Below are 13,515 nucleotides of genomic sequence, written 5' to 3' on the forward strand. Positions count from 1 at the left end.
TGAGAAATGGATGCACAAATTGTGATACGTTTACACAATCGACTACTACTCAGCAATTAAAAACAAGGAAATCATGAAATTTGTAGGCAAATGGTAAGAACTAGAAAAGATCATCTTGAGTGAGGTATCACAGAAGCAGAAAGACACAGGGTATATACTCACTTATAAGTGGATATTAGACATAGAATATAGGATAAACATACTAAAATGTATAATCCTAAAGAAGCTAAACAAGGAAGACCCTGAGTAAGATGATTAGTCAGAAGGGTAAACAGGATAGACATCGGAAGTAGGGGAAGACAAAGAACAGGACAGGAGCCTTCCACAGGGTCCCTCTGAAAGTCTAGGTAGTTTAGAAGCAACCAAAGAAGATTTCTCACAGTCTTGCCAGATGCAGAGTCTGAGCCTCATAATGGCACCTTAGCATCCTTACATGACAGAAGGCAGAGGGACAGGAAGGAGCCTCCTTAATGCTCCCCATTCCTTTTATGCAAGGCACCATCACATCAGATGACCTCCTATAGAGGATTAAGCTTGAGCATGAACTTTGTTTCTGTGTTTCACACATATGCTAAAGCCTGACATATAAAGATGTTTGGATACAATCATTCAAACTATGCCAGTGAGAACGACTCTCTTTAAAAGATGGTTTAACTTTCTTGTGTGAAATTTTCAGATTAAAACTCCTGATGATAAATTTTACATGTAATAGTTTTATACTCTGTAATACCATGAGGAGGGTATTTACAATTACTGTTTTATATAGGACACAGAGTAAAATGATTTCAAAAATTGTGAATGCAGATAACATAGAGATTTTCGACACCAATTTAAGGACATTATTAAATCTTTTTGTATTTTAACTATTTACTCTGATATAATTTCACTATGTAGAAAATGGTGAAGGAATTCCTTCAGCCCATAATTGGTTTCCTAGTTGTATAGGAAACACTTGACCAGCATTAATTGAATTATTACTTGTCTTTTGACTTAAATATGCAGGACACACCAGACCTGTATTTTAGCTACACTTACACATAAACTACCTGTAGCATCAGGTTTCACCATGTGGTTGTTGTATTTGCTTTGTCGCTCCCTCCTCTGATTTTTTCTCACTCCCTTGCATACTCTCCCCACATCATTTTCAGAATTCTTTGCAAGAAATTTGCAAACACGATGCCCTTTAACCACTACAAGATTCTCATGTTTGATTTCCTTAATGATACCAAAAGGATAACTCAGATCACCACAAGCAGAAAATTCTTTGTGAAACTATTTTTATCTGATATGTAGGCTTTATTCTGATTCTGCTTTTTCCATTTTACCATAATCACAAGGGGGAAAAAGAAGAAAAAGAAAACTATGTCACACTGTTCACGTTGGTTTTCTAGCCCTTGAAATTTTTTTAAAGATTTGTTTGTGTCCGTGTGTTTTGTTCGTGTGTTACATGTATTTGCCTACATGACTTTTTGTGCTCCGCAAATGTGCAGGAACCCACAGAGGCGAGAGAATTGTCAGATCCCTTGGAACTTGAGTTACAGATGGTTGTGAGCCACTGTGTGCAGTCTGGGAATCAAACCCAGGTTTTGCACTGTTGATCTCTGAGCCGTCTCTCCAGTTCCTAGCCCTTGAATTTTAGAGACCATGGGAGCATGCTAGTGCCTACGGACCTGTTTGCGCCCCACAACCTTTACATCCTCAACTACTTGTTAACAGTTAAAACACAGGCTACATACTAAAGTACTATTCTTTTTCTTGAGAACTATGGTGTCTGCCTCAGAGGCTCATAATTGCTCTGTAATTGATCTGCCGGATTTTATGAGATGCCCACCACTTACAGGACACCCATGCATATGGGGATGAGATTACTCTTTGTGGTAGCATGTGCAGTATGGGCTGCTTTCTGCCCAAGGAGATCGTGGACCTGCCCTAGTTGTTCTGTTCTGCATGTCTCTTTCCCTGTCTAAAGTAAGACCTGTGTATTAAGTCAGACAGTGCACTTCACCGTACTCCTCAGGCGTGGGCATCCAACACCGAGTCACACTCATGTCTCAGCACTGCCACCCAGCTCAGCTTCTCATCCTGAGCTGCCGTTGCTGCTGTCTCTAGTCTCTTTGTCTTTCTCTTCTCTGAATACTGAGACTTTGCCAACCTTGTAGGAATTTTTCACTGTCATTCCTAGCTGAAGTAATTCTTGCTGTGCACTGAATAAATATATTTTTTAAATAGCCTGTAACTACAAAATAGATGTAATATAATTATTTATATGTACAGGAAAGAATGCAGGACTTAAAATATACCCCTTTTTATACTACCTTCCTGTTCTAACCCTAATGCAGTACTAATTAGTAGGCATCCTTACATTTGTTTCCTTACATTTACAAATAATTACTATTATGTGTACCTAAAGGATTTTAAATGTAAATGCTATGTAGCCTGTCTACTCACTATCTGATATGAAGAATCTCTCTTACGGGGCCTCATTTGCTATGCCACCATGCAGTCCCTTTTTAAAGAGGGTGGTGTTCTGTTGTAGAACTGTCCTTAAAAGGGCAAAGATTGCCAAAGACTTTTACATTGGTTAATCAGAAAAATTGAGAAAGAACTCAAAAAGTTCTAAAATACAACCCTTACTATTATAACCCAGTTTAAGTATTCCTTTGTGTTTTTTTATACTTAAGAAAAAAATGTTAAGTCATCATGGTCAAATAAATACTCTGCTAGACTAAAACAAGTTTTTACTTAAAGACACTTATGTATTAAAAAAATACATACTTAGACACTAAAAACCCATAACAACAACAATATGGCTCTATAATATAGAGTGCTCCCTTGTTTAAAAAAATACTTAGATGGAACTAGAAAGATATCCAGTGTTTAAGAGCAAAACTGTTGCAGATGCCTGTGTTTATTTCTCAACACCCCATGGTGGCTTACAGTCACTCCAGCTCCAGGGGATTTGCACACATGAACACATACCTACACATACACATAATTAAAAGTATATCTTAAAAATGTTTTCATACTTACTCCTTTCAAAAGTTTGAGGACCATGTTTCATATATCCATATGTATGTCTGTGTATATATATATATATATCCCCTATTTTATTTAGAGCTGAAAATGACAGATCATAAATTTATGTTTTCATTTGACATTGAAGCCAGTTAAAATCTAATTGCTTAGCACTCTTTCTAGGAACACAAGCCTTCCACAACCCAGGTGAAGCTATGCCCTAAAGAAATAGCACGGTGATCATCCTAAAACCAGCCAGCTTCTCTTTCCTCAGTGCTGTACACCATTGTCACCACGTAAAGCAAAGGAAAGAGGAGTGCTAGCTACCCATAGGTGTGTGACCCTATGCTAGAGCTTCACATCTCCCGCCTCTAATTCTTCACCTGTGAGGAAAGCTGTTCCTGAGAGAGCAGCTCTGCTGAGGATCGTTAACTTTTTTCCCTCCAGCTTTTACAGCTCAAGTTGGACTACCATGTAGGTTGTTTCCAGCTTCTTGTCATAACACCAAACTCCTGTTTAGCCACCCTAATACTGACCTTTCTGGTCCTTGGCTTCTTGGGCAACAGAAGATACTTTACTTACTACTCCCACAAAGGAAATTCCAATCAACCATGTGAAATCTCCCTCCACTTTAACACATGTTCAGGTGTGTCAGATCTGGAGAACACTTGTGGATAATGCTGAGTAGTCTCCCATGCATTGCAACATAACATGTGGGGGGCAGTATCAGGCCTGAGTCCACAAAGGCTCAGAAATGCTGATTTGGGTTGGTTTGATTTGGGTTGGTTTGGTGTGGTTTGGTTTGGCTTTTTGAGACAGGGTTTCTCTATGTAGCCCTAGCTATCCTGGAACTCACTCTGAAGACCAGGATGGTCTTGATCTCACAGAGATCTACCTACCTCTGCTTCCCAAGTGCTGGTATTAAAGGTGTGTCCCACTTCCCACCCATTCTGGTTTTTTTGAGTCTGGGTTTCTGCAATCCAGGCTGGCCTCAAATTTGCAGCTGGCCTCAAATTTGCAGCAGTCCTTGTGTATGAACCTCAGCCGTTGTCCTAAAGATGCTTAGGTTTTATCTATACCTAGGTAATTTAAAATGCAAGATGTCTTTTTTCCATGACTAATGTCTAAATTTTGTGATTTGTAAAAACCAGTGTAATAGTAAGCATGTTTCTACTTGCAATGTGCTTAACAATGAATTTATCTTATTAGGATACAATATCGCAAAAATCTGTAGACATACATGATTCTGTTCAACCAAGATCTTCAGAGAACAGACAGCAAGCACCACTAGTTTCTGTTTCTACTGTGACTGAAGAAGTTAGCAAAGTGAAATCTACAGCAAGTGAGTTATTTCTCTAAGTAAAAATAAACTATGTATGTAAGGGACATTTTTGTTACTCTTCTTAATAAGCGTATGCCATAGTTGGTTTTGAGATCACTTTTTCCTCTGTCTATCTCAGTGTGGACATCTCTGACAGATGTTCTTTTTCGATAACTTCACTAACATCTGCAGTGTTAGTTTTGATCACAGTGCCTTTGGCTCTGTTTGTGTTGAGCACATGGCTCTTCCTTCTTTACCTCCTCCACGGTTCGGCCTCATTTTCTGCCTGTAAAGGTTCATGTCTTTCTTTACTCATCTTCCTGGGAAGTGAGGAAAGGACCTCATCCTTCTGTAGGCTGGAGCTCCCAGCTCAGAGGATCAAGCTTTGTGCATACCCTCTATCTCCAGGGACCACTTTCAGTCTTTCTACCACCTTTACCCAAAAATGGGACAGGATACTCTCACTTTTTGACATTGGTTCAGTTTTGTTTGGTGAAAGGAAATAATACATAGGAAAGATGACAACCTTAGAAAAGAAAGTGGCATTAACACTGTAAATTTGAGGCTGAAGCCAATAAGATGGCTCAGCAGGTAAAGGCACTTGCCACCAGGCCTAATGCCCTTCCTGTGTTTGAGTCATGGAAACTATAGTACGAGAGAACTGACTCTTGAAAGTTGCCCTCTAGCCTCTACCTGCCGGCACACACATGCACAATAAAAGTAATAAAAATTTTAACTGAGACTATCTTCACAGAAATTATTATTTGCAAATGAACAACCAAGTTGCGTTTAGTACATTCAGAATGTTGTATGAACCCCTTCCCACTCCCCCCCTGCCCCGCATCCCCAACTAGTTACAAAACATTTGCATCCCCATGGAAAGGAAATCCCAGAGTCAGTGAGCAACCACTCATTCATCCCTTCGCTAGGCCCTGGCAACCACCGTTGTATCTGTGTGTAGGCTCTTCTGTGGGTTTTCCATGGATGGCATGACGTTGAGATTCTTCATAGAATGAATCAGTGACTTACTCCTTTTTATTACTGAGTTAGCCATCCTTTGTATATGTGTGTATATCACATTTTGTTTGCTGGTAGACATTGAGTTTGTGACACTTTGAGTATGAATAGTATGGTGGGAATATTCGTGTTCAGACATTGTTGAACACCTGTTTTCAGGTCTTCGCTGAATGTAGCTAGAAGTAGAATGATTGCCCAGTCATTCTACTAACTGTACTAATTCTTTGTAACTCCTAAGGAAGCATTAAGCTGTTCATGATAGTAACATCATTTTATATTCCTATTAACAGTCATAGTGCACCCTCACCCACCAAACTGTTACTAGGGATATCTGGGTACCACTTAGTGCTCTCTTAATTAATATCCTGATGAAACCATTTTTCCTTGAACACCTGCCTTAAGCTCCTGCTTTGGTAGTCCAGGTGCTGCCAAGAGGCTGTGCCTCATCTGGGATATTTCAGCTAAGGAATGAAGGAGAATGCACAGTGGTGGCTGTGACTGTAACGGGATGATGCAGGAGACAACCTTGGGACTAATAGTGTTATTTGTTTCTAACTTGTCTTCAACCATAAGAACCAAATGCTATATACATTTCTAGAAAAATGTCTGAATAGGAAACGTTCAAATGTCTCAGTAAGTAAATTTAACTTGGAAAAATTGGTACCAGAAAAGAAATTTTGTAGTAAATGCTTTTTACATTAGAAAGAAACTAAGGGATTGTAAATTGGCTCCACCTGGAGCCATTGCCCCAAGATTGATTAATGAGTAATTCCTCTTGGGCATCTGTTGCCCATTAGAACTCAGGACCCAGATGTGGCCTCTCTGCCTTGCCAGCATCAGTGCTGCCCAGTGCACATAGCAGCTGGCAGCTGAGTCTTCCTCCTTGGCTTTTGCTTCTGCATCTACCTACCTGTATGATCATTGAAAAGCAGCACCCTCCTCTGATGTCATCCGGCAGGCTGGTAGAGTGAGGAGCGAAGTTTGTCTCAGCTGTGGAGTGGAAGGCTCCATGGGAAACACTTCTGACACTGGTGTTTAGTGGCAGTATCCTCAACACACATGTCTGTAACTTATATACTGGTGCATCAGTTGAAAATAAGCATTAGTTTAAGCTACAGATACACATTTGGACCTAGATAAACCTGTCATAAGGCTAAACCACAATACTGCATGGTTTTATTAGAATCCTGGCTGTCCCACTTTCTGTTTGGTGTTGATCTGGTTCCTATTGTTTTCTTATACAGGTTTTCCTATTATTTTCAAAGATTAGACTTGGGCGTCAATAAAGGCTATTTATTTCAGTAATAACCTGAATTGAATTGAAAGTATAACCACTGTTCAAATCATGTGAGATGTTTCAACTTTTTTAAGCAAATTCTTTTCTAATCATTTCATAGTTAGGAAGTTAGTGTAGCAGGGATAACCTGTGAGCAAAGGCAGGGTGTCTTCTTCAGTGTGAGATAGACAGATGACCCTTGAACATAGTAATGTTTCCTTAGCATTATGATGTCATGGAAATTATAAAGGATTCAAAATAATGTTTTGTTTGCATGTGCATTGGGGGGTTTCCTCACAGAATTCCCAGAACAAAAATTGTTTGCTGCCCTGTTGATTAAATGTGTTGTGCAGCTGGAACTCATCCAGACCATCGACAACATTGTGTTCTTCCCAGCCACAAGCAAGAAGGAGGATGCAGAAAACTTAGCTGCAGCCCAGGTAAGGAATTGGGACAGGAGGGAAGGAGCTGAGGTGTCATTTGGAAGGTCGTCTTCACACAGCCGTTTTTCTAAGCCCTGAGCCTGCATGGGTGTCGTGAGAAATAAGAATGTCCCTGGCAGAGATGGAGGGTCAGGGAATGAGCTCATGTACTACCCAAGGCAGTTGGGAGGCCCAGAGAGAAGCAAGGGCAGGTCATAGTGGAAGCAAGTAAAGAAAATGTTTTAAGGAGGACGTGACTAGCTCTTCTAGATGGGTCACACAACAATGCATCTAAAATCTGCCCTCTGATACTTTATAGGACTTTATAAGCTTGACATAGAACTCAGTTTAACACTGAGGACAAAAGCCTAATTGTAGTGGGTATAAGAGAAGAGGAATTGGAGTCTGTCAAGGAGTTTTGCTGTAAAGAGGGCTGAAGAAATGGAGTGAGGAACACAAGGGGAGAGGAGCACAGAACATTTGTTGTGTTCCTTCTGTTTCCCAGATTGGCAGTCTGTCAACACGCTTATGATAAAGAGCTCTCCAGCAGAGATAAAGCCAGGGTGGAGGGGTAGTAGGTGCTATCTAGTCTTTCTGAGTGACTGATGGTTATAGTGGAGCCATCTGTGGTTGCACCAAATAGTCCACTTGTGAGAGAAGACTGGGCAAAGCTTGCACAGTCCAGAAAGGCTTGTACATTTGGGGTAGTAAGAGTTTGTTGAAAAGTTCCACACCATGTGAGGCTGAAGGAATGCTCTTTAGACACAGGTATCGTGAGCACTTGAGCTGGCCATTGAAAAACATGGAGAAATGCTATAGAGTCTAAGCCGTGCCACCTTTGTGAATGCAATCATAGAGAGGTAGTTTGCCAGAGAGTTACTAGAAAAAGAACAGAGATCCTTCAGGAGAGTCCTTAAAATCATTATCCAGAAATGCAAAACTGCTTGAGAAGAGAAAGGGCTTATAAGCCATAAGAGGCAGCCAACGACTACAGGCCTGGAAGGCCAAAGCCTGCTGTTGGAGGTTCCAGGAAGGGTCTAAGACAGTGTGAGGGGTGCTGGTACCAGAATGCTTAACCCAAGGCAGATACTTTGTACTTTTATAGATTTGCATATAAAACTAGTCTTGGATAGGGGGTGAAAGCTGCAGGGATGGCGCAAAGGTTAAGAGCACTTGCTGCTCTGTGGCAGAAGGCCCATTTTGATTCCCAGACCTCCAGCAGGCAGTTCACAGTTTGCTGTCTCTCTGGTTCCAAAGGATCCAGTACTTCCCGGTGGCCTGTGTGGGCAACCACATACATGTGGTGCACATACAAATGAGCAGGATTAGACATGCATTCACAGTTACTAAAGAGGCCAGAGCTGGGGGCTCAGCTGTGTGTTTTACATTCACTAACGCTGGTTAAGTGTGTACTGTGGCGGTTTGTTTTCCGAAGCGAGATGCAGTAGACTTCGATGTTCGAGTTGACACTCAAGACCAAGGAATGTACCGCTTTTTAACATCACAACAACTTTTTAAGCTACTGGACTGCTTATTAGAGTCACATAGATTTGCAAAAGCATTTAATTCCAACAATGAACAGAGGACTGCTCTGTGGAAAGCAGGTAAGCTGTCCAGGTCTCATACTGTCACTGGGAACACACTGGTGTATGATTCTCAAGAGTTGCTGGGTTGAGTGCGTGGGGTCCTAGTGAGAATAAGGCAGGCTGGATCTCTGAGTTCAAAGACAGCCAGGGCTACACAGAAATCCTATCTTGAAACACCGCTCTCTACCCACGCACCCCCCCCCCCAAAAAAAAAAGAAAAAATAAACAGCTGTTTGTAGCTTTTCATAGTAAAAGAGGGTCTCCAGAACATGGCCAGAAAAATAAAGGGTCCTATTGTCAATTTATCAACTCTACATCCAGTAGAATGCTGGCTCTTTCTGTATTCCTTGATTGTTTTCATCTAACATGGCCTTTGTTTATCCTCTTCCCATTATGACCCAACTTAGAGAAGGGCAGAACTTCACTCGCCTCTTCCTCCCCCTCCCCCTTGGTGTACCGTCTGACTAGGACATTCCTGAGTCAGGCATGGGGCTCCTCTGCTCTTTCATGTTTCTGGCTTATAAACAACTCCTCTGTGGGCTCCATAATATAATTCTGTAGGAGTGTTCAAGCTTTTTCCTGCAAGACTCCAGTGTAAATTCAAGTCTGTGGCACTGGTCCCCAACCTTTCTAATACTGCAGCCCTTTAATATACAGTTCTTGGTGGTGTGGTGGCCCCAACCGTAAAATACTTCAGTGCTAGTTTGTAAATGTAATTTTGCTACGGTTTTGAATTGCGATTAAATATCTGATATGCAACCCCAAAGTAGTCATGACCCACGTGTTGAGAACGGTGCTGGTCTAGAGGGTCTGCTGTTTAAACAGCTAATACTGACAGCGAAACACAGGCAGATTATGCCTTCCAATGGCAGTTTTTTGACCTCTGTAAGGTGCCTTCCTACTCTAACTCCAGAAACTTCCCCTTTCTACAGGCTTCAAAGGCAAGTCCAAGCCCAATCTTCTAAAGCAGGAAACAAGCAGCCTGGCCTGTGGGCTGCGCATTCTCTTCCGGATGTACATGGACGAGAGCAGGGTCAGCGCCTGGGAAGAAGTCCAGCAGAGGCTTCTGAAGTAAGGCTCTTGGGTGGTGGCTGTGCGGGATTGGAGGAAACAATATAACTGTAGCAAGCAGTAGCTGAGTCTTTAGAACCCGGAAATCCCATTTCACAGATCAGGTGAAAATTCAGGCAACCTTCTCCCCCTACATACTTGGCATCATCTCTCCTGTGTTTCATGGGCTGGCAGTGACCTCCTCTGTTTGCTTCCTGTATGTCTGGGACTACAAGCAGCAGCTGAGCCTGGCTGAGGTGAATGGTGTTATGTCCACCTGACAGCACCTGAGCAGACTACAGCTAACACAGAGGGGACTCTTTGAGTATTCAGAAACTTGTATAGTTCTCAAGTCTTTTCAGTGCGTCTTGTGAAGGTGACAGATTGCTGGCATTTTATTTTTTTTATTAAAGTATTTGGAGTTTGATTAGTTGGATTTGTTTCATTCTGCTTTACTTCATGATAACTAAATTTAGCTTGTACTCAAACTGAAACGTTATTTAGAGGAAAGCTGCTGGCGCATTGCTCATTCCTGTCCTGAGAGCATGCTTCAATATGTCCTAGAAATCCCTATTACAATCTCTTATTTTATAAACAAAGCTAATCAGAAGAACCTAAGCTTCATAATTAGGGAAGGGAAATGCCACCAGTTTCAAGCCACACCTGCTATTATGGGCACTCTAAGTGAAACTTAGAAAACGGAGCTGTGGGTTTCCTAATAACTCCGGGAGATTCCTTTAGTGTTTTCTTCCTAGTTTGAATGATGTGTATTGATGCTCCAGTTAATGTAAACAAATAGGACCTAGCCAGTTGTCATTAGTCTTACCCTCCTGTCTTCAGGGCTCTCCAGCGGGCTTCAGTGTGTAAACAGCGCCTTCTCTTTTGCAGTGTCTGCAGCGAAGCGCTGAGTTATTTCCTCACTCTGACATCTGAAAGTCACCGGGAAGCCTGGACTAACTTGCTGTTATTGTTCCTAACTAAAGTTCTAAAGATCAGTGATAACAGGGTAAGTATGAGGCTTCTGTCCATCCCTGTGCCTTACAGTCAAGGGAGAGAGAGTCACTCAGAGCCTATGCTATAGAATGCTAAACCTAGGCTACACAATTTCTCACATAGCTTTGGTTTCTAATCAGCAATTCAGTTAGAGTAATTAGAATCTCACTGGACACGTTGATAAGTGCCTCAACGTTGACTATGACTATGACTCGGGGTCATAGTCATCCTCACTATGACCCCTAGAGTTACTAGAGTTCTCAGTTTACCCAATTGGTAAACTGAGAGCAGGTATCCAGCCCACACAGTGTGACCTTGCCCTGGAGTGCCTGCTCCAGGCTGCATCCAGTGTTTGGTGTACTTAGTAGCTCCAGGTGACTAGAGCCTGTAGTGAACAATTTAGGCCAACAGGAATAAGAGGTAAAAATCACCTGTATGTAAGCGTATAGGTACATACATATACGTGAATATTTTATCAGTTTTCAAAATTTTATTTTTCCTTTTTTTTTTTTTTTTTAAAGCAACTTGACAGATAAGGAAATTTGTTGCTGTGAGCCCTAAAATTTAAATGCCCATTTGGGTGGGCATTTGAAACTTTAGACTAACATATGAGATTCTATGGGACAGGGCATCTGGCCCTGAGCCAGGTGAGGCCTGGAGAGTGTCTCATTTGTAGGTTCTCTGGCCAGTGTGCTGTATGGCATCCCTGTGTCTGGTGCGGTGTGGAAGGGAATGCAGGAAAGAAATGAGCACACCAGAGTCCAGAGATGAAGGAGGTGGGAGGGCATGTTGCAGTTGCTATCAGCCAGGGTCCTGGGGAAACAGAGCTCAGAGACTGCGTGTATGTGAGTGAACGGGGACAAGCTGTGGTTCACATAGTCCGGGGGGAGCTCTCCTACCCACAGAGGCATATAGTGGCCACCAGAAGAAGGTGGGTCTTCCCACCTCAGATGATCCACCCATTGGGAAATGCCTCATGGGTGTGCCCAGTTGCTTGAGTTGTAGTTGTTTCTAGGTGTGGTCAGGTTGGCAGCCATTAACTGTAACACTGTGCTAGGTAGAATCTTCCCTTAAAATTCATACATTATGAAACTCTCCTATTTTGCTTCTTTCTTTTGCTCAGTATATAGGAAAAGCATGTTAAATATTAAATTTTATCAGCTATGCAATAGAAAATGTTTTTTAAAACAGTGATGAAAAACCAAGGTGTATGCCTAGATGTTTGTCTTTTAATTCTTTTTAGGCTTTCAGTTGTATAATCCATGTCCTTACACTTGGGCAGACCTGCCTCTCTGAGAACGGGGCAGGTGATCAGGTGTCTCAGGGCATGCCATCAGGACATACACTCCTCTTTAAAGTCAGTTTAGCCTCTGTGGATTGTAATACAGCAGGACTAACGGAGATATTTATCCCTCCCCCAGTTTAAAGCTCATGCATCATTCTACTACCCTCTCTTATGTGAAATTATGCAATTTGACTTGATTCCTGAACTTCGTGCTGTTCTTAGAAGATTTTTCCTGCGGATCGGAATAGTTTTTCAGATTTCACAGCCACCTGAACAGGAACTTGGAACAAACAAGCAATGATAAGAACTGAATATTATTCTGTTGGTGTTTACACTCCTCTGCTCTGTCCGAGGACCCTGGAGCAGAGGTTTCCTACCTGAAAAATGTTTCTGGATTGCTGTGTCTGAGAATTATTGGTAATGAGGCTTACAGCTATGACTCAAGGTCGGAACACTCCATCCAGGCCCTTTAGGATACTGGTGGCTTCTCTCATGTTGGGCTCCTGTTGAGCAGAAAGCCTGTTCAAACCGTGTCAGCTTGCCTTCAGGGTCCTTCCCCGTCCTCTGGGCAGGGTGAGCACACACACTTTTTTGGCAGGTACGGAAATGAAACTTACCCAAAGAAGTATAGATGTAAAGACTGAACTTCTGCAAGAAGTACAACTCAGGAGAGCTGTATTTTGAAGGATAAAATGTTTATAATTGGGGGGAAGGGAGAAAAAGATATTGCTCATGGTAAAGATATTTAGCAACTATGGTATTCTTACTTGGAAGATTTTTGCACACTCAGGCTATCTGAGATACTGGTAATCACCATCTGTGAAAATGTATAGAGATGCAGGTCTGTAATATAAAAATCTTAAACATATTGGTTCTCCTGCACTGTTTTATTTCTTTATTTTCTTATCTACTTGCTAAATACCCATAATATTTTGTCAAATGCACTAAATTTGGGTTGAACTTTTGTCTTTGGGGGAGTGGTGGTCATTTTTGAGGGCTTGCTATGCCCTGAACCTATTGTGGCCATTGCTTGTCAGGATCACAACAGGAGGGCAACCACCAACAGAAAACGTCCCTGCTGACAAGAACTACCTGTAACATACTCTTAGGGCTTTTAAAAATGAGCCATTAAAATAGATGACCTTTCAGACTGAAACTTGAATCACTGCGAAATGAATCTAGGTTGCTGTCACTTTTTCTTTTGGGTGGCGGGGCTTGATGTAGATTTTATTCTATGTACAGGATTTAATGTTGAATATATTAAAATAACAAATCTGGCATGGTTTGGGACGGTTAGATTTACTGGAAAATGTATTCATACTGTGAATTGTGCTCTGATGGTTAAATGAAAAGCTTGTCAAGCATTCCATATATTAACAGTGGGTGTAGACAATTTTTTCAGGTGGATAAAATGTATATGGTACAGATGTAAAGTTTTCTATGTAAAAAATTGTGTACAACTTTCTGTACAAAATTGATTCTCATCTGGCATATCTAATCAGGTTATAGGTCAATAAAGTTTTTGAATTATTTCATCAGTGCAGTCAAAA

At 41.5% G+C, this 13,515-nt stretch overlaps 1 protein-coding gene across 2 annotated transcripts in view; it reads left to right on the top strand.

Annotated features, from left to right (window-relative positions):
• Arfgef1 (ADP ribosylation factor guanine nucleotide exchange factor 1) overlaps positions 1-13,515 on the top strand; it is a 97,522-nt gene extending 84,007 nt beyond the window's left edge. For both annotated transcript variants that reach the window (XM_021644436.2, XM_021644437.2), the window contains 6 exons: positions 4,225-4,357; positions 6,930-7,069; positions 8,487-8,655; positions 9,570-9,708; positions 10,576-10,693; positions 12,102-13,515. In XM_021644436.2, coding sequence (XP_021500111.1) covers positions 4,225-4,357; positions 6,930-7,069; positions 8,487-8,655; positions 9,570-9,708; positions 10,576-10,693; positions 12,102-12,266 — 864 coding nt within the window. In that variant the 3' untranslated portion in view covers positions 12,267-13,515. The remainder of the gene's footprint in view (positions 1-4,224; positions 4,358-6,929; positions 7,070-8,486; positions 8,656-9,569; positions 9,709-10,575; positions 10,694-12,101) is intronic.

Source organism: Meriones unguiculatus, chromosome 6 (assembly GCF_030254825.1).
Source record: "Meriones unguiculatus strain TT.TT164.6M chromosome 6, Bangor_MerUng_6.1, whole genome shotgun sequence".
Classification (NCBI taxonomy): Eukaryota; Metazoa; Chordata; class Mammalia; order Rodentia; family Muridae; genus Meriones; species Meriones unguiculatus.